We start from the raw sequence: 19,563 nt of genomic DNA, 5'->3' as shown, positions 1-19,563 counted from the left end.
GGCAACAAAATTTCAGACATCATACGCAGCAGAATTTTCACTGATATATCACCTAAGGCAATAGAAACAAAGGAGAAAATGAACACATGGGACTACATCAAACTCAAAAGCTTCTGCACAGCAAAAGAAACAATCATCAAAACGGAAAGGCTACCTACTCACTGTATGGGAGAGCATAATTGTCAATGATATATCAGATAAGGGGTTAATTTCCAATATATATAGAGTGCTCATACAATTCCACAAAAGGAAGACAAAGAATCCAATTAAAAAATGGGCAGAGGAGCTCAATAGACACCTCTCCAAACAGAACATACAAATGGCTAAGAGACATATGAAGAAATGCTCATCATCACTAATCATCAGAGAGATGCAAATTAAAACAACAATGAGGTACCACCTCACACCTGTCAGAATGGCCACCATCAACAAATCATCAAATAACAAGTGTTGGCGAGGGTGTGGAGAAAAGGGGACTCTAGTACACTGCTGGTGGGAATGCAGACTGGTGCAGCCACTATGGAAAACAATATGGTGTCACCTCAAAAAATTAAAAATTGAACGGCCATTTGACCCAGTGATTCCACTTCTAGGAATATAACCTAAGAAGCCTGAAACACCAAACAGAAAGAATATATGTACCCCCATGTTTGTAGCAGCACTATTTACAATAGCTAAGATCTGGAAACAGCCCAAGTGTCCATCAGTAGACGAATGGATAAAAAAGCAGTGGTACATATACACAATGGAGTACTACACAGCTGTAAGAAAGAAAGATCTCTTGTCCTTTGAGACTACATGGAGGGACCTGGAGAGTATCATCCTGAGTAGGCAAGCCAAACAGAGAAGGACAAGTATCATGTGATCTCACTTATTTGTGGAATATAATGAACATAACAGTCTGAGGAATGGGGTAGTCCCAGAGACATGGAGGTGGGGTACAGACTGACAATCCCCAGAAGAGGGGGTGGTGGGGGAGAGATAAACCACAGAACTTATATGCATGTATGCATGAACAGTGGACATGGACAACAAACTGGGGACAGGGTGGGGAGGGAGGGGGAGGGAGAATCAGTAGGGGGAAAAGGAGAAACATCTGTAACAAAAATTAATTAATAAAAAATAAATAAATAAATGATAAATAAATAAATAAATCTCTGAAAAGAGATGATCATTAAAAAAGAGAGAGAATCCATCATTAGGAATGTCAAAGTTAAAAATAACTTGGACTTATTGTGGTGATTTCACAATATACACACATATCAAATCATTATGTTGTACATCTAAACCTAGCATAATATTATACGTCAATTCAACCTCAATAAAATCTTTTTTAAAAAAGGGAAAAAAATCCATGACTGGTGTGGCTCAGTTGGTTGGGCATCGTCCCATGCACTGAGAGTTTACTGGTTTGATTCGGGTCAGGGCACATGTCAGGGTTGTGGGCTCAATCCCAGGTAGGCGATGTCCAGGAGGCAGCTGACTGATGTTTCTTTCTCACATTGATGTTTTTCTCTCTCTCTCTGTCTCTCTCTCCCTCTCCCTAAAAATCAATTAAAAATATTAAATTATAAGTAAATAAATAAGAAATAAGAAACATCATGTAAATTTCTTTCAACTACTGACAAACACAAATATTCAGAATGACATTTCCGTGGCTCATAATGTATTGGTACTGAAAACCCGTAAAGATGGTTTAATGTCAATTTTGTGAATGTTCTTAAGTTTTTACATTTTATATTAACATAAATTTATTTGGTCTGCCAGGTTATCTTACGCTATATTTATGAAAATGTCACATGTGTTAATGAAGCCTACTCAACATTACAACTGACCGTTTCAATCTACTAAAGTTCATCCTGTTTTCCAGAAAATCCAAAAGCGTCTTATGATGTGAATAGGCTTTGTCAAACATGAATCATGTTCACAGTAGTTAAACAGTTGTAGGCTGGCTGTAGCCATAAAAGCAGCGGTCTTGACACCATTGAGTTGCTGGCTTTTTTTTTTTTATCCTCACCCGAGAACATTTTTCCGTTTTTTGTTCAGATAGAGTGGGAGGGAGAGAGAGGAAGAGAGAGAGAGAAACTTTGACATGAAAGGTACACATCGAATGACTGCCACCCATACAACCAACCAGGGCCGGGGACAAACTGCAACCGAGGTACGTGCCCTTAGCGGGAACCGAACCCAGGCCTCTCTGGACCGCAGGCCGACACTCTAACCGCTGAGCCAAACTGGCCAGGGCAAGTTGCTGGCTTTTAATATACCTCCATAGGAGAAAAAAGTCACTTTGGGGAGAAATTATACACAACAGCAGTAACAGGCAACTTGCCTTCTTGACTGCAGGACAGCTACTTAATGAGTGGGGTCTAAGATAAATCACAGGATTAGCGTGAAATGCTAACGGTTGCCTTCTGGCCATATACCCAGGCTCCCTACCCTCACCTAGCCCCACCTAGACATCACCACGAAAGACCTCTACATTTGAGCAGAGCACCCTAGCCAATCCTTCCTTCATACCAAGGTCCAATGGTGCCCCGGCTTACAAAGTAAATTAACTCTTTACCAGCTATTTTCCCCTTGTCCTTACTCTCCCTTAAAGAAACAACCAGCATCCTTCTATGCTACCACTAGGCTGCCATGTGAAGCACATTATGGAAGAGCAGACCCTTGAGCTGGGAGGGGGGTTTAGGGCTGGGCAGAGATTCAGGGACAGGCAGAGTGAGGCCAGACAAAGAAGGACTGATGAACACTATGACCTACGGTGATCAATTAAACCCAAAAACGTACCTACTAACCGAGGTCGCAAAGGGACAAGGGAGCTGATAAATTGTTAAACAGACATTATTTTTAACACAAGTCAGTTGTTAGACCATATTTTAAAGCAGCCTATGACCTTCTGTGGGGTGGGCGGAAGAAGGAGAGAAACTGTGGTAAATGAAAAGAACCACAAAAGTGACAAAATGCATGTGAATTTTCCATCAAGGTTATGCAGCCTAGAAAGCCTGGTGGAAACAAAACACGCCTAGACAAGAGTAAAGGTTGATGAAACACCTAGACAGATTGATTACTAATGTCAGTTGTGATGACCATCCCTGGAAATCCATAGGAAAAGAACAGACAGCCTTAAGGGCTAGAAGCTTTAGTGTCTCATCTGCACAAAATCAAATCAGATGACCAGCATTACGACCTTGTGATCAAAAATGTGCAAGGAGCCCTGGCCGGTTTGGCTCAGCGGTTAGAGCGTCGGCCTGCGGTCCTGAGAGACCCGGGTTCGGTTCCCGCTAAGGGCGTGTACCTCGGTTGCAGTTTGTCCCCGGCCCGGGTCGGTTGTGCAGGTGGCAGCCACTCGATGTGTCCCTTTCACATCGATGTTTCTCTCTCTCTCTCTCTGTTCCTCTCTCTCCCTCCCACTCTACCTGAGCAAAAAAATGGAAAAATGTCCTCGGGTGAGAATAAAAAAAAAAAAAAAAAATGTGCAAGGAGCCCAGTTGGTGTGGCTCAGTGGTTTGAGTGTCATCCATGGACTGAGAGGTCCCGATTCGACTCCTGGTCAGGGACATACCTGGATAGCAAGCTCAATCACCAGAGTGGGGTGTACAGGAGGCAGTCAATTGATGTTTCTCTCTTACATCAATGTTTCTATCTCTCTCTCCCTTCCTCTCTCTCTAAAAAAATCAATAAAACATATTTTAAAAATATGCAAGGATGACCTTGTGTAGACTCAGACTATTGCCTAAGAATATTTAAAGATTCATTCTAGAATTTCCAATAGGCAATAAATCAACACATCATCTCTGAGAATGGATGTCAGGCCAGTGTGAAGTGAACCCATCCAGCAAATGCCCAGTTTATCCACAGGATTTCAACAATATCCAATAAAGTTTTTATTCACCAGATAGTAAGGAAATGAAGTGCACCAGCTAATCAAATATTTTCTGTTAATTGTTACCACATGCAGAAGGACTACAAATTTTTAAAGAATGAGAATAAATTAAAATACACTTAACACTGAAACTAAATTGATTATAATTTAATCTTTCTCTAATTATTCAGAATGCATTTCAGGGTCATCAAGAGAAGCATAAATTATCAGTGCTTGATGACTATGCAGGAAGTCACAGTTTTTCTACAATCTTGGTTAATAGATGCTGGGTAACAAAGGATTCACTGCAATAGTCATTATTTGGCGGATTTATGCGCTAGGCATTTTGCTAGAATCTGAAGTACTATATCATTAATTGTCGCCAAAAATAAAATCTTGCGGATGATGAACTGATATCATAGAGTTAGAATGTCATGTCCAAGGTTACACAACATGAAAGGGTATCAGAGCCGGGTCTGGAACGCAGAACTGTCTTTAAAGAATATTCTCTTTGACTATGTCAAACAAGCAAGTCCTTGTTATGTAAAAGTATTCATAACATTTGCTGGCTCTGTGTACAAAGCGTATGCCCCCTCAATGGGTCATATTGTTTGTTCTTCCAGGAATGTTGAAGGATTTCTCTGAGGCATTCTTGAGATTGCTACCATGTATTCGTAGGGCAGCAAACTTGGGCCATAAACTTTTTTTTTTTTTAAATGAAAACAGCTCATTCAAAGGATTAACAATTTAGCCTGAACATCTTTGGAAGAAAAATGTTTTAAGAACTTAACCATCAGAGCCTTAGCCACATAACACAATGATATGCCAATAAATGTATATACTTTACATACACTCATTTACTCGTATCTTATGCAATGATCTAATTTTTGTGTCTTCCCACTTTTTTTTTTTAATCCTCATCCGAGGATTTTTTTTTTTTTTTTTTTATCCTCACCCGAGGATAATTTTCCATTTTTTGTACAGATAGAGTGGGAGGGAGAGAGAGGAAGGGAGAGAGAGTGAGAAACATCGATGTGAAGGGACACATCGAGTGGCTGCCACCCACATGACCAACCAGGGCCGGGGACAAACTGCAACCGAAGTACGTGCCCTTAGCGGGAACCGAACCCGGGTCTGTCCAGACGGCAGGCAGACGCTCTAACCGCTGAGCCAAACTGGCCATGGCTCATCCGAGGATTTTTTCTCCATTTATCTTCAGATAGAGTGGGAGGGGGAGAGTAAGAGAGAGAGAACAAGAAACATCGATGTGAGAGAGACACAGATTGGCTGCCTCCTGACAACCTTGACAAGGGCCAGGGACCAAAACGTAACTGAGGTACATGCCCTTGACTGGAATTGAACCCAAGACTCTGATCCGCGGGCTGACACTCTAACCACTGAGCAACACCGGCCAAGACTCTTCCCACTTATTTTTAATTATAAAACATATTTTATTTGAGTGTTACTTAGAAATGACCCTGTTCATTTTAAATTATGGAAGACTTTAGGCTGGGTTTAAATCTATTAATGAAATAAACTCCACTTAATTAGAGAAGCAAAAAGTTATTTCACCAACAGAGGTGAAACATTTCCACTCCCATCATCTGCTTTTTAGTCCCAAACTCATTAATGATTTTGTGTGTGTATAATTTTTTTCTTTATTGAGAAACTTAAGACTTATGTACATCAAACAAAAACAATTTTGGGTGGGCATTAAAACCCACAACAGTCTTGGACACATCAGAACCCAAAGAATATATTATTTTAATTGAAAAATTCTAGGTGCTGCATACAGGCTCATCATGCCTGGAAAGCAACCACCCAGAAAGTGAATGCTGTTGCTGCTGCTACATCTTAGGCAAGGAAAACCCAAACTCCGGAATTTTTCCATCTGATACATGTATGCTTCTTCTTCACCTCCACTCACTAGCACAGATTAAAATCCTGCCAGGTTCAAATGCCTTTTCTTCCTCCAATCATAATGGTTCCACTTATCTCTAAAGCAGGCAGTGATTCCTATAATGGATTTCCACAAACAAGAAGGGAAAAGTGGCTGAACTTTAGAATGGCACAAAATAATCTCGGGCCATGATACTGTTTCATTAGCTAATCTCATTCACACACAGGAGACTTGGCTGTTGCTGAGGTCACCCTATGCAGAGAGACAGGCCTCCCTCCCCCACCCCTGCACATAGCATTTCCAGATAAGCCCTAAGAATTACTTTCTATTCCAAAAGAAACTATTTTCATCTCTAGCACAGGGCTAACATTTTTATTGTATAGAAGAAAATGCTACCCAAGCAGTAGCTTGGGGTAAAAGGTGTCCTGATTGGAGCAAGCAACCTGCTCGAAAATTCGGAATAGAAAAACAGACCGCCCATATACGCCATCTCTACACAGAAATGATGGAAGGTAATTCTGAAAACGCCACAACCTGATTCCTCCTTCTAATTCAGGATCTTGCTCAGAGACAAAAGTTTCCTGCTCAAGTTCAATGTAAGGAAAGTGAAAATTACTGCACTGCCTAACTGAATTAAATTATGCATTTATGACGAAACTTGAAAATCATACTCAACTGTCTGAAAACTTGATAGACTGGGCGGCACTGGCCATGATCGTGTTTTGATGGTGGTTTCACTGCTCGTGGAGGCTGCTGGGCAGCTGGGCAGCTGGAGATTACACGTGAATGCTTCAGGCTGATGTGTTCTCTCAGTTTCCTCTCTGAGATTTATGCTCTGTGCAGTAACTTTGTTAAACTTAAATCTGAGATGGTCCTTCTTACTTCGAACTCCAGGATAACTTTCTCAGGGGAAGAAAGGGGACTCATTTTCAATATAAGAGAAGAGCAGAGGAAACACCCAGATTGGAGGTCAAGAAAATGTCGCCTGGTACCTGAATCAATGTCAATGGAAATAGGTCACTGCAGATCAGTCTAATTTTTTGTCCAGATAAGAAAGGTGTTCACATTTCAAATTAAGTAGCTAGATGAGAAGAATGAAGAAAGTTAAAATAAGACCATTAATTATAATTTCTTAGACTTAATTTGATAGCCTAAGAAAGTATGAAGAGTTCTAATAAAATATGATTCTTGCCCTGGCCCATGTGGCTCAGTGGTTACAGCATCAGCTGTAGATCGTAGAGTCGCAGGTTCGATTCCTGGTCACAGGCACATATCTGGGTTGCAGGTATGATCCCTGGCTCCAGTTGGGGCACATGTGGGAGCCAACCAATCGATGTGTCTCTCTCACATCCATGTTTCTTTCCCCCTCCCCTTTTCATTCTCTCTAAAAAGCAATGGAAAAATATCCTCAGATGAGGACTAACAACAACAAAATCCTATTCTTTTTTCTTTTGTTGTACATGCCCCTAGCAGGAACCAAACCCGGGACTCTCTGGTCCGCAGGCTGACACTCAACCACTGAGCCAAACTGGCCAGGAATGCATGTCAAACTATTCTTGACATGCATTTCTAGAAAAGATATTTAGAGGGTCACACAATTCTTAAACTGGAAGGATTTCAAAATAATAGCTAAGTCAACCCTTTTATTTTTCAAATAAAGAAACTGAGGCACAGAGAGGTGACCTATATTTATATAGTTTAAAAACTTTAGCATATACTTTAACTATTGTCACAACAAACACAAGGATAATATTGAAAGGGTATAATTAGCACCCATGCATAATCTCAATGCATGGAAATTGTTCTCATAATAGAAAAAGCAATCTACCATTTCTTTAAAAACTAAAAAAATAAAATAAAATAAATAACAACAACAACAAAAACAAACCAGCAAAATGGTGGTATAAATCCAATATTTTGAAATTCCCATGAGTAATCAATTTTCCTGCTAATCTAAACTCAATCTCCTAGTCACTCCTTAAACATTTACTGAGCACTTGCTGAATGCTAAGTATATAGCTCAAAACTTCAAATTTCTATTCTACTTGGAATTTTGTCTTTAAAAATAGTGAATAAAATCTTTATAGATACTGTATCTTCCTATAAGTGGTTATACCATTTAAAGACTTTCATTTTCTCCTAAAATGATTTTTTCCTTCCTTTCAAGGATTATAATGGGTATTATCTTCAATGGTCAAAATATCTCTCAAGTTCCAGTTACTCAATTGTCTTATTCAACAAGTACTTAATTGACAGGGCTACGGTTGTGCAAGAGGCCCATGAATCACTTTCAGCACCAGTTTTTAATGATTTTATTCATAATATTCCTGACTGTCTTCTACACGGTGTCACAGTCTTTATTGGAAAAATAATATAGAGTGTAATTAACAAGTAATTCATCCAATAATGAACCCAGGAAAGCTGGCAGAAACAATACTTATGTCACTGTAGAGTGGCTGATCAGCATAAGTAAAGTTGAGGTACTAAACAGGTAAGATAAGAAGACCATAGAGAGGAAGGTTATAGAGGTGGGATTCAGACTGTTAAGGTTTCATTGCCAGTACTACAAATCCAGAAACAATTTTTTAGTGCACCCAAAACTAATTCTCACTGGTGAATTTGCAAGATGTCAATTTACAAAACATAATGTCAATGCATTCATTTATAATGGGGAATATTCCTTTCCAAGCTTTGAAAAACTTAAGTTTCCTGAGCAGGACTGGCTAACACCTGGACATCCGCATCTCCCTACTCTTTCCATGATCCGGGTGTCCAGTGGAGTTCTTCTTAATACAGTTATCCAGGCAATCTCTGCTAATGACACTAAGATAAATTCCATTAGCCTAGTTCCAAAGCAGTGCTTTTTTATTCTCAAGATAACTAATCACGTCAATTTGGACATCCTGAAATAAGAGATAATGTAGGCAGATGTTTGAGGACCACTTCACCCAGGCCCTGGGCAAAACCTGATAAATTTACCTTCTCTCAATTCCAATAGCCATCTTATTACCTGAGTATTCCAGCACTGCTCTCTCCTGGAACAGGTTTAAAAACACCATTATCTGTTCAAAGTTCTGTTTTCATTTTTTTTTTTTTTAATAAACACCCAGGAATACAATTGTTGGATCACATACTGGTCTTATTTTAATATTTTGAACAACCTTGATACTTTTTTTCATAGTGTCTGAACCAATTTATTTCCTACCAACAGTGCACAAGGGTACCCTTTCTCCACACCCTTGACAACACTTATCTTTTGTGTTCTTGATGATAACCAAGACATACATGCACTCCTATGTTTATCACAGCATTATTCACAATTAAAAAGATATGGAAACAATCTAAGAGTCCATCAACACATGAATGAATAAAGAAGTTGTAAGATACACACACACACACACACCAGGATATTATTCTGCTATGAGTAAAAGGGAATCCTTCCATTTGCGACAACATGGATGGACATTTGGGTCATTATGCTAAGTGAAATAAGTCAGAGAAAGACAAACACTGTATGATATCACTATATGTGGAGTCTAAAAAAAAGCCAAACTTACAGAAACAGAGAATAGAATGGTAGTTACCAGAGGCAGGGTGTGGGGGGATTGGAGATATATCATTTAAGGGTACAGACTGGAAACTAATAGATCAATAAGTACTAGAGATAAAATGCACACTATAATCATTGTAGTCGTCAATGCTGTATTCTAAACCTCAAAGTTGCTAAGAGACTAGATCTTAATTGTTTCCACTAAACAAAAGAAATTGCAATTATGTAATGTGATAAAGGTGCTGCTAACAGTAGGGTGATAATCATATTGCAATATATAAATATCAAATCAACACATACATCTTAAACTTACAAAATGGTATACATCAATTGTATTTAATTTAAAAAGCCATAATCAAATTCTTCCTCTTTTTTTCCTTTTTTCAAGATTCCATTGAGTCTACTCTTCATATTGGAAAAGTAGATTTTCTTCAGATAAATTATACTTCAATTATTTTACAGTTCTCTTTTAAGTCATAAAAATAAAACTGAGCTTCTGCTTGCCGCTACATCACACAAAAACTACTGGACAGATTTTCATTAAAAATGGAGGGCACATTTGCAATGATCTGAATTTTTTTTTTTTAAGACTTTATAGTAATCATACAATGCACTGGGCTTGGGGTGGTGGGATCTTAAGTAATTATCCCTTGGAGAAGCTAGAACTGAATTAAGAAGAAATCCAAGGGAATGGCAGTCTGTAGGGACACAGCTCACATTTTAGGACAGCACAGAAAGAGAAGGTAGAGAATGGCTTCCAGTCAGGAAGCACAGGGAGATTCTCTGATGTCTGCTAGAGCTGCTTCTCACATGGGCAACTCCATGCAGCCTGTTCCCAGGAAACCGGTGCACCAGGTTCTGTCTCCAAGAGGCTGTGCCTGCTAAATGGTCTATGTCCCTGATCATCTCACTCTGTGCCTCCTCTGGACAGGGGAAGTAGTTCAACAACAACGTGTGTGTGTGTGTGTGTGTGTGTGTGTGTGTGTGTGTGTGTGTGTGTGTCTTCGCTGTACCAAATGCTGCACCAGTCACCTGATCATAGTACATGTTCTCTAAGATCCCTAAATTGATCACACCATCATAGCTGTTTAGAAATATGCAGCAAAAAAAAAAAAAAAAAATCCACAAAAACATGGAATCTAAGAATTGTCAATGTTGAAAGAATAATGAGCACCAATTCCTTCCCTTTGCAGTGGACAACACCGAGGTCCAGATTATGTATTTTGGGTTGAGAGAATTACTTAAAAGTATAAAGTAAGTATATCAAATATGAAAATAATATTCAACAGAACATACACAGACATAAATTACCTCCTTGTATTTTCACAACTGACTTTGGGTCAGGCCAAATAGCATCTAGCATGAGCCCCATGTAACAGGAGGAAGTTGACCCTCAGAGGGCCCCAGGGATAACTACTCCAAAGGCACACCACTAGAACAGGCACTTGGTCCCTGGCCTCACTCTCCAGCCTCACAGGCTTTCTACTCCACCATGGGCAATGGGAGGCAAAGTAAGGAGGCCACTGAGTGGAAGTAAATGGAGAAGGTCATCTGGCATATCTGTCGAAGGTGAACTCTGTTATCTCTGGCTATTTGAGTGTCGGTGTGGTGTGAGTATGTAGGTTGGTGATGCACTAATTTATTGGAAATTGTTTTCTTCATGACTGCAAATTCTACAATCTGTAAACTAGCACAGACTAGCAATTCTTGTGCACAGCCTTTGAATCTCACTCATTTTTCTCTGTATTGACGTTGACTCCCCTTTGCTAGCTGCCATCCAGTCTAACTAGGGGCAGCAGTCCCAAGTGACTCCAACATCCCTCTCCACAGGTAGCCTATGCTGTGAGCATCCACGGTCTATGAAATGAACTGCTTCACAGAGTTGACAAAGATTTACTTTGAGAAGCAATAAAACGATACGTATAGAGTGGGCGTCAATATTCAGGTACTTGGGTCTCTATTCTGAGCTTGCAATGGATTTTTAACTGGTTAGTTTTTCTAAAAGGTCAATGTATTAACCGTTGAGATCTTCCCTTAATTCTTAGAATTTTTAAATGCACATTTAGAAAGACACAGGGGCTTAACACATTTTGTCCAGTTAAATGGGCCTCTGTGATCTGAAATTGGCACAGGCAGGTGGCTGCCAGGTCCGCACTATGTTGGGAAATGGATGTATTTCTCCTTTAGCTGCTCTCCGTGGGAAGGAGAAGTGGGAAGGAGAGGAGATGCTGACAGACAGCAGCAGGGTGAGTCTGCGCTCAGCATCTTGTCTTAGTGGTATACTCAAGCTGCAAGATTTATAACCTGCTTGTTACAATACATCAGCTTCAACACTTTCAGTGAAGTCTTCAATAACTTTGATGACATCTTGCTGAGGGGTTTTGTCATTAAAAGCAGAAAGCTGGTCATTAACAAACCTTCTCTGCAGTCATCTACCGCTGTGCTAACTCAGGCACGGATCCGACCGCAAAGCTGGGCTTGCTCGCAAACTTTCCAGAAGGCTGCTTTTTTTTTATTTTTTTCTTGTGTGGGTTATATTTCTTTAGGGAAAGAAAATAGCGATCCTAATCATTTAATCATTTATTTCTCATTATCCGTTGACTAACTCTTCTCTGATAGACACAACCAAATTCAACAAACATGTATGGAACACCTACCATGTGGCAGGAATGATGCTCGGATGGAAGACAGAATTATGAGAAACACACAGGTCCAGCTCCGAGAGGGTTTACATGGACCCTCCAAAAAACCAACAAATAAACAAACAAAAACTATCATTTACAGAATTGTTCCTCATGGGCCAGACTGTGTGTTTAGGCTTTATAAGTATTATCTTACTCATTTATTACCACTCTTTAGAAAAATAGATGTTCTTCTTATCCCAATTTAGAGATGACATAGCTGAAGTGCTGTCTGTTTAAGAAGTTTGCCAAAATGATTGCCCTTGTGTGAGTCAGAACCAGGTTCCAAACCCACGTCTTATGTGACCTGAAGCAAGCTCACATGCTCCAAGGACAGAATGGGGCCAGGCAGAAGGCGAAGGCCGTGGCGTTCCAGATTGAGGAAGGATCGCGAGCCAAGTGAAAGGCAGGCACATGCTGGGTCGGGACTAGGAACAGGCTGAGCACAGCCTGGAATCCCCTTCGGGGTGAATGCAGCCGTGGTGGAGTAGTGCCCATTGGGAATAACCTGGCCAACAGCGTTCAGATTAGTGAGGTGTCCATTTGCACATCTGTACATTTTAAGTTTCAACTTGCCTGCTGGCTCTGGAGCAGCAGGGACTGGTGTGCAGTTTATGGATAGAATGAAGATTCATCTGATGTGAGAAAAGCTGAACTCTCCGAGATCCCTGCTTCCTGAACTTCTACCGAAATTCATGTGGCAGGGCCATGCAGCTCTTCAGCTTGATGGCTGTTTCTCTGCCAATTATTTGGTTTTCAGCTAGTCTGACAACCTCTCTGATGGAAATAACGAATGAAGGGAAGTGGCTGCTGCTGCCTCCTCCATGGGATTCCACTGTCAATGTCACAACACTCATTCGGAGCTTCCCCAGGAAGAATGATAGCGCAACGTGCCGACACAAGCGAAGAGTCTGCTATAATTTAGAGAGGGGGAGTTACCAAAAAAAAGTCTTGGATGCCATTTTTAAAATAACAAGAGAAATAATTAAAGGTGACCAATATGTTCTTAAGAGTACATATTTTGTACAGATGATCATTTTTTCCATTGTTTGAGAACCTACAATGTGTCCAGCAACGGCTAGGGGGAGGTTCCACAATAGCGCATTACATAAAATCATTACAACTGCCGTCAGGGAAAGTGTCGTGTCATTCTTACAGCTGGACTAAGGAAGGGTTTGGGAGGCTGGACAATTTGCCAAATGCCCCTCAGAGCTGGAATGCAAGCCCAGCTGGATGTTATTTGGAGGTTTGGTATCTTCACTCTGTTGCTTTACTCTTACCTACGTCTACATGAATTAAAACACAACCTATTTAAAGGTATTTCAATAATGCAATAATTAGAAAGACATTAGCTGCTTTCCTTTTTCTTTTTCTCCCCTGAAATGACATTTTCCTCTTTTTTTTTCTTTTCCCAAAAGGAGACAGAAACATTATCTTACTTTTTTTTACTCCCCAATTAACTGCTGTGGGATTCTACCCAAAGACATCAGTGACACCTCTAAGTAGACGCCATTGATTCAACTATAGTGTCGTACATGCCTATCCACGCATGCTGTTGGAGGGAAGGGTCTGTTCATGGGAATCACAAAGACATTATGTATGTGACTCCCTGGGATCTGGTGGGTCCTCACCGGCAGCGCTCCCCGTGAATGTCTTCCTTCGCCTGTTATTATTTTTAATTGCTGATGGTGTGCTTTTTACTGGCAAAGTACTCCACAATCAAAATCATCACACGCTACCTCAGAGAATCTCAGGAATTTGATTAGTAAGTACAGCTCTGCTTCTCTGAGGACAGGCAGGACAGGGGATGTTGAGGTCTGTCCAAAGTCATAGGACCCAGCAGCTCTTGGAGAGGCAGCAGGAAGCCCTTTCAAGGAATCTACATAAACCCAGAGCAGCAAAGGTGCGGAAAGGTTCTGTGTGGTAGGACAAGCCAACACTCTAAGCTAGAAAGCCCTGGACTCTTCGACCTTGTCAAACACCTAAGTAGTAGCAGTAGTAAGACAAGTAGTACACACATTCTACCTTCTTCCAGCAAATATTACTTATTAACTTTGTGGTCTAGAGCAAATGACGTAGCCTCTTGGAAACTCAGTTTTCTCATCTGTAAAGTAGGAGCAATGACCTCATGGGACTGTTTTGAAAATAAAATGAGATGGTCTCAATTAAGACTCTTTTGCTCCAACTGATAGAAAACCAATCAGAATCAGGAAAAGCAGAAAGGGCACTTAACGAAAAGTAATGTAATGTATCTCAAGAACACGCACGCATCTGGGTCTGAGGAAACACTAGATCTAGAGGCCCCAGTCTCATCTAGAATCTGTCCCCATCTCCTGTCGCCAGGCGCCCTGGGGCGCCTGCAGCTGCCCTTCTCACTGCTCTTAGCTGATGTGGCGGGACACAGCCAGCAGGGGCCCCAAAGTTACATCCCCTGCCAGCCCAGGCTAAGAGACAAACGAACTCATTGGTCTAAGTTCTAAATCCCAGGGAAGAACTGGGATTGGCCCAGCTCATGTCATGTGCCTACATCTAGACCAACCAATTATCTGTTAACAAGGAGCAGTACTTGATTCTACTTACATGGCTGCCCCTCTGGGTAAACCTGAGCATTGGGGGAGGTGGGTATTTTGTAGAAAAAAGAGGATTAATTACCAGAAAGGAGAGTTTCATCACAGATAAAATTATCGGTGTCCACTGCAACAATATATGAAGAATAGTTATCACTACACCCAGTCCAGAACAGATATATATATGTATGAGTTTTTGTCAATATGTATATTTCTACACATTATGAAAGGTGATTTTTTTAAAGCCAAATAAATACAGTATATGTGTTAATCACAATGAATATAGATCCTCTAATGCTAAAAATGAGAGAAGAACAGAGATGCTATGAACAATTAATGTTTTAAGTTCACAGTACTTTCTCCATCCATTTAAAGAAAATAGAAAATCAGCAAGTTGAAAAATAAGATTTTGTTCTCTAATGGTATTCTCTTATTCTGTCCCCCAGAAACACAAATCATCTCACATTTTCCACCATTTCTTTCAATTACTTTTCGAGCTGTAGTTTTTTTAATTTGGGGGGTCCACCATTGAGATTTTATCTTTAAATATTTGAGGGAGTGTATAAAGTACCCAAAACTTGTTTAAAGAGCAATTGAAAGACCTTATGTGGTTAGCACCAAACATCCAAACTGGAGATGAAAAAGGCCAATTCCTGTATTTCTCTCTTTCCTAAAAACACAGAGAACAATGTTGGACAAGTCATCTGTGGCCCCTACATCATCCATAAATCTGCCTGGTGTTAACTAGCCTATTTGTCTCTCAGGATGAAGCTGGGAACACCAATGGATTAAGTATAAATAGGCCCATTTACAGGGAAAAGTGAGAAGAAGAGAAACATGAGAGATTTCTCTTTCTTATCCGAATATGCATCCCCACCCAGAGAAAGAGTATGTTTTCTGTGTAAGACAAAGAAATTATTTTGCTTGAAATAAATTGTAGGAACCCAGTTGCACTCTACCAATAAACCCTAGGCCTGCGAAAGTGATCAAGTCAACATATTTTAGGTTTTAGAAAGAAAGCCCTTGTGTTACTTTCCAGAATTTCTTCTGGCTGATTCCAGTATATTACTAATTAATTTCTGAAACAATAGTTTCAGGACCTTTCAAATAGAATGATGAGAGAAAAGTGTGCCTACCATGGTTAAAAAAAAAAAAAAAAAAAGACATTTAGAATTTCATCTTGTATTGGATTTTGCTGCTATGATATGATTCCTCTAGTGGGAGGAGAAATTACATTTATAAAGCAATACTGTTTTAAGTTGTAGCTAAAAAGGAGGAAATTTACTGTTTTTGAAATGTGTGTTACCAGTTAAAGGTTACTATGTCACATTTGTTTGCAAACATGAAAACAACTCCATGAGGGAAAGAAGAAGAAGAATATTGTCTTGAAACAAATTTCACAAAATCTATAGGACACACACACCCTGGTTGGTTACAGATTCAATGAAACATATGTTGACCGAAGCCTCATGCTACTTTAAAATTTATTACTCAAATGCTTAATTTTTATCCTTTAAAAATTCTATCAATTCATTTCTTGGTAGTTAGGATATTAAATTATGCAAATAAGCATGCTATCGTTGGTCAGTGCTAAGCTTTCTGGAATGACTAATGCTCTTTCCCAACAGCCACTGCTCCTCCGATCCGTGTCCCCTTCATCCAGGAGTCACCGAATGCTGGAGACAGTCGCTTTTTACTTGATTAAATTTTAGGAGGTTGAAACTAGGCCGCAATCCTCGCCCTACTCTTTCCTAAATACTTTTCCTCCTCTCTCTTAATTACATGGCTTTACGCTGATTTACATGAATTTCAGCTTTCAAAATCATTGGTCTTTGCTGAATGCAAATAGGCACATAAGTTTGCACAATTGATCTTTCATCATTTCAAATGGTACCTTTGAACAGTTCCTGAAATGTCTGTCTGAAATACTCCCAGCGTTGAGTGTCATCAAGAGATGTGGGGTCACCCTGGGGAAACCCATTCTCAGTGATGTAAATTACAGGGTTATTATACGTATCCTGGAACAAGAGAGCAGAAGTTTTATTCCAAACAGATGTAGAAAAAAATGGCTCATAAAATCAGGTGCATTATCCTCTATCTTCTCTAAGCTACAGCCCCAAACTAGTTTTCAGCAAATTGCACTGACCCTATTAACTTAATTTTCCACGCACTGATCTTTTATGACTAACAATGGAAAAGAAAACTGTGCAAATGTGCATGAAGACAGTCAAATGACTCCTATTATAATGGGAAGACAGAAATATCTTTCTTCCATCAGCATCTGCTCACTGTCACTGTTCCTTAACCCTTTGTCCCACAATCAGCCACACTCTCTAGCCTTCCGCAGTCACGGGGATAACTTGAAAACTGATACCTTGAAATTTTAATTTCAGCTACCTGGACGCTATCCAGCATAACAGAGGCCCATAAAGGATCCGGCTATTTGAAACCTTCGTATGCCTTTTAATATTTATAGTCATGACATTAAGCCTGAAAGCTACATCCAAGCTCTTCCTGTGGCCACAGCTGACTTTAGCAGTGGTCAACTCCTTTGACCATGGTTTTAAGGCCCTTTATCAGCTGGCTACCAATCACCAGCCTATTTTCTAATCTTTTCTTCTCAGGCCAACAAAGGTATATGCTATTGCCTAAAATCATTCATTTTTCAGATTTGTGTGTACACACACATAGCTATGCCTGTCTTCTCCTCTTCAGGTATTTGGGTGTCCATGAACACACTCAAAAGTGCATTTACCTTAATATATTTCAGTAGTTTCCGTATTCCCCATGGCACCACGCAGACCCAATCCAGTGTTATCCAAGATGGGTCTGGGAAAATGTCAATCTCCATATCCTGGAGGACACCCAGTTCTCCTTTATCATTCTCCCGGGACTTGACCAGGCGACTTGAATAGTATTGCACAGCAAAGAAATCAGCTGTGCCTTTGATCATTCTCTTCTCTTCTTCTGTAAATTCTGGAAGCCTTGATGATGGATAGCCTTGCTTTTTACTCATGGAGGCAATCTGGGACTTCACAACTTCTGGATAATCACCATCAATAAATATGGGTTTAGCAAAGAAATCCAAGTGGACAGCCAAGGCTCTTTTAGCAGCTTCCCGGTCAGATGATGAGTTGGGATCTGCTGGTTCTATCCATCCACAAAACAGTGCTAGGGACACCATACCCTTCTGCCCTTTTCGGAATAAGGAATCGTAGCTGTGCCAGGCTCTGGCATGGGCCTTAATCAAATTATGAGCTGCCTGATAGCCTCCAGTCCCCACGTGAGGTACACCAGGAGGAAATACACCAAAATCATATGCCAGCAAGGCAAACAGGTTAGGCTCATTTATGGTGATCCACTGCTTGACGCGATCCCCAAATGTCTTGAAGCAAAACTGGGCATATCCATCAAAGGATTCAGTGATTGTGTCTGACAACCATCCTCCTTGGTCTTCTAAGGCCTGAGGCAAATCAAAGTGGTAGAGCGTCACTATGGGCGTAACTCGATTTGCTAACAAATCATCAATGATCTTGTTGTAATAGTCGATTCCTAGGAAAAAAGAAAAAGAAGATATATGAGAAGAAAAGTTATTTTTAGTATGTTGGCAATACCTTTATTTATTTATTTATTTATTTATTTATTTATTTATTTATTTATTTTTATAGAGAGAGGAAGAGGGGAAAGAGAGAGAGAAACATTGATGAGAGAGAATATCGATTGGTTGCCTCTTGCATAACCCCCACTGGGGATCAGGCCCACAACTTGGGCATGTGTCCTGACTGGGAATCGAACTGGCGACCTCTTGGTGCATGGTTTGATGCTCAACCACTGAACCACACCTGCCGACGGCAATAATTTTTTAAAGGTAGATGATTGGGAATAATTTTCTAAATAACTTTTGTTCAAAATAAAGTTTATTACCTCCTACAAATGATCAATTCAAGGCTGAGAGGGAGCATGAAGGATTTCAAGGAAGACGGCTGATCAGGGAGCGGGAGAGGGACGGGGTGACATGGTTTGGAAGATGTGTGTTCTGAAAGGGATACTTTTGGGCAAGTTGCTATCACATAATTTTGTGTTATTGCTACACACCAGTTATTTATTTGTTTACATGCAAGATTTGCCTTTTAAGGGCACTAGAACACAAACCCCATGGTAACAAAAAACTTTATCTATTTAACCTCAGAATTCCCCCAATCCTGGCACAGTGCTGGAAATTGGGTCGGTACTCAATAAATATTTGTTGGGTGAATGAATACATTTCAATGGTATTAAAAATAAGGTAAAAGAGTGGGACCTTAGTGCTTCTCCAGAACCACGGGTCTCAGGAATCTAGGGAAAGACACACTGTGCTCAAGCAAGAGCTCCGCGCGTGTCCCGGGATGTCCGGTGCAGGGCAGTTGGGACACGAAGGAGCACTAGGTGCGGTGTCTGCTCTAAAATTCCGACAGAGTCCTTGGGAATACAGACCAGCCCTGGCTCTGGCTCTCAGCTGACTCCCTGGCACAGCATGTGGCGAGAGAGAGCGTCCGGACCCTGCAGGTCCAGAGAATGCCACTGAGCGAGAGAGGCTCTGCCTCGGAGACCAGCGCCAGGAAGGCGCTGGGTCCTCCCTAGTGAGCACTCTTCACGTGAGACTTTCTGAGGGGAGGGTGGTGTTAGTGCATTGTGGAATTTTAGTCTAAGACTTGGAGGCAGCCTGAGCTGGAAGAGATAAGTTGTCTTTTCTTTTGAAAGGTGTTTCCTGGGTAATAATTATAATTTCATATTGGAACTGTGTTGCATTCAAAGTTTGCCTAGGAATAAGGTCCCTTTCCCTTTTTTTTTAACATAGTATCCTCCAATTAAAAAATAGTAATCCAACCCTGGTAGGTTTGGCTCAGCGGTTAGAACATCAGCCAAAGGACTGAAAAGTCTCAGGTTTGATTCTGTCAAGGGCACGTACCTCAGCTGTGGTTAGATCCCTGGCCCTGGTCAGGGCTGTGCCAGGAGGCAAT

General features: G+C 40.6%; 1 protein-coding gene across 2 annotated transcripts in view; it reads right to left on the bottom strand.

Annotated features, from left to right (window-relative positions):
- Positions 1-19,563, bottom strand: part of LOC118636952 (cytosolic beta-glucosidase) — a 123,387-nt gene that overhangs the window by 62,549 nt on the left and 41,275 nt on the right. Inside the window, exons 3-4 of one of the 2 annotated variants that reach the window (XM_036271946.1) lie at positions 17,319-18,115; positions 16,458-16,581 (exon numbers count right to left, since the gene is read on the bottom strand). The exons of the other annotated variant lie outside the window; for it this stretch is intronic. Coding sequence (XP_036127839.1) covers positions 16,458-16,581; positions 17,319-18,115 — 921 coding nt within the window. The remainder of the gene's footprint in view (positions 1-16,457; positions 16,582-17,318; positions 18,116-19,563) is intronic. 2 annotated transcript variants of the gene reach the window in all.

This window comes from Molossus molossus, unplaced genomic scaffold (assembly GCF_014108415.1).
Source record: "Molossus molossus isolate mMolMol1 unplaced genomic scaffold, mMolMol1.p scaffold_m16_p_1, whole genome shotgun sequence".
NCBI classification, from domain to species: domain Eukaryota; kingdom Metazoa; phylum Chordata; class Mammalia; order Chiroptera; family Molossidae; genus Molossus; species Molossus molossus.
The sequence above is the reverse complement of the archived record's forward strand: the minus strand, read 5'-3'. Positions and strand labels throughout refer to the sequence as shown.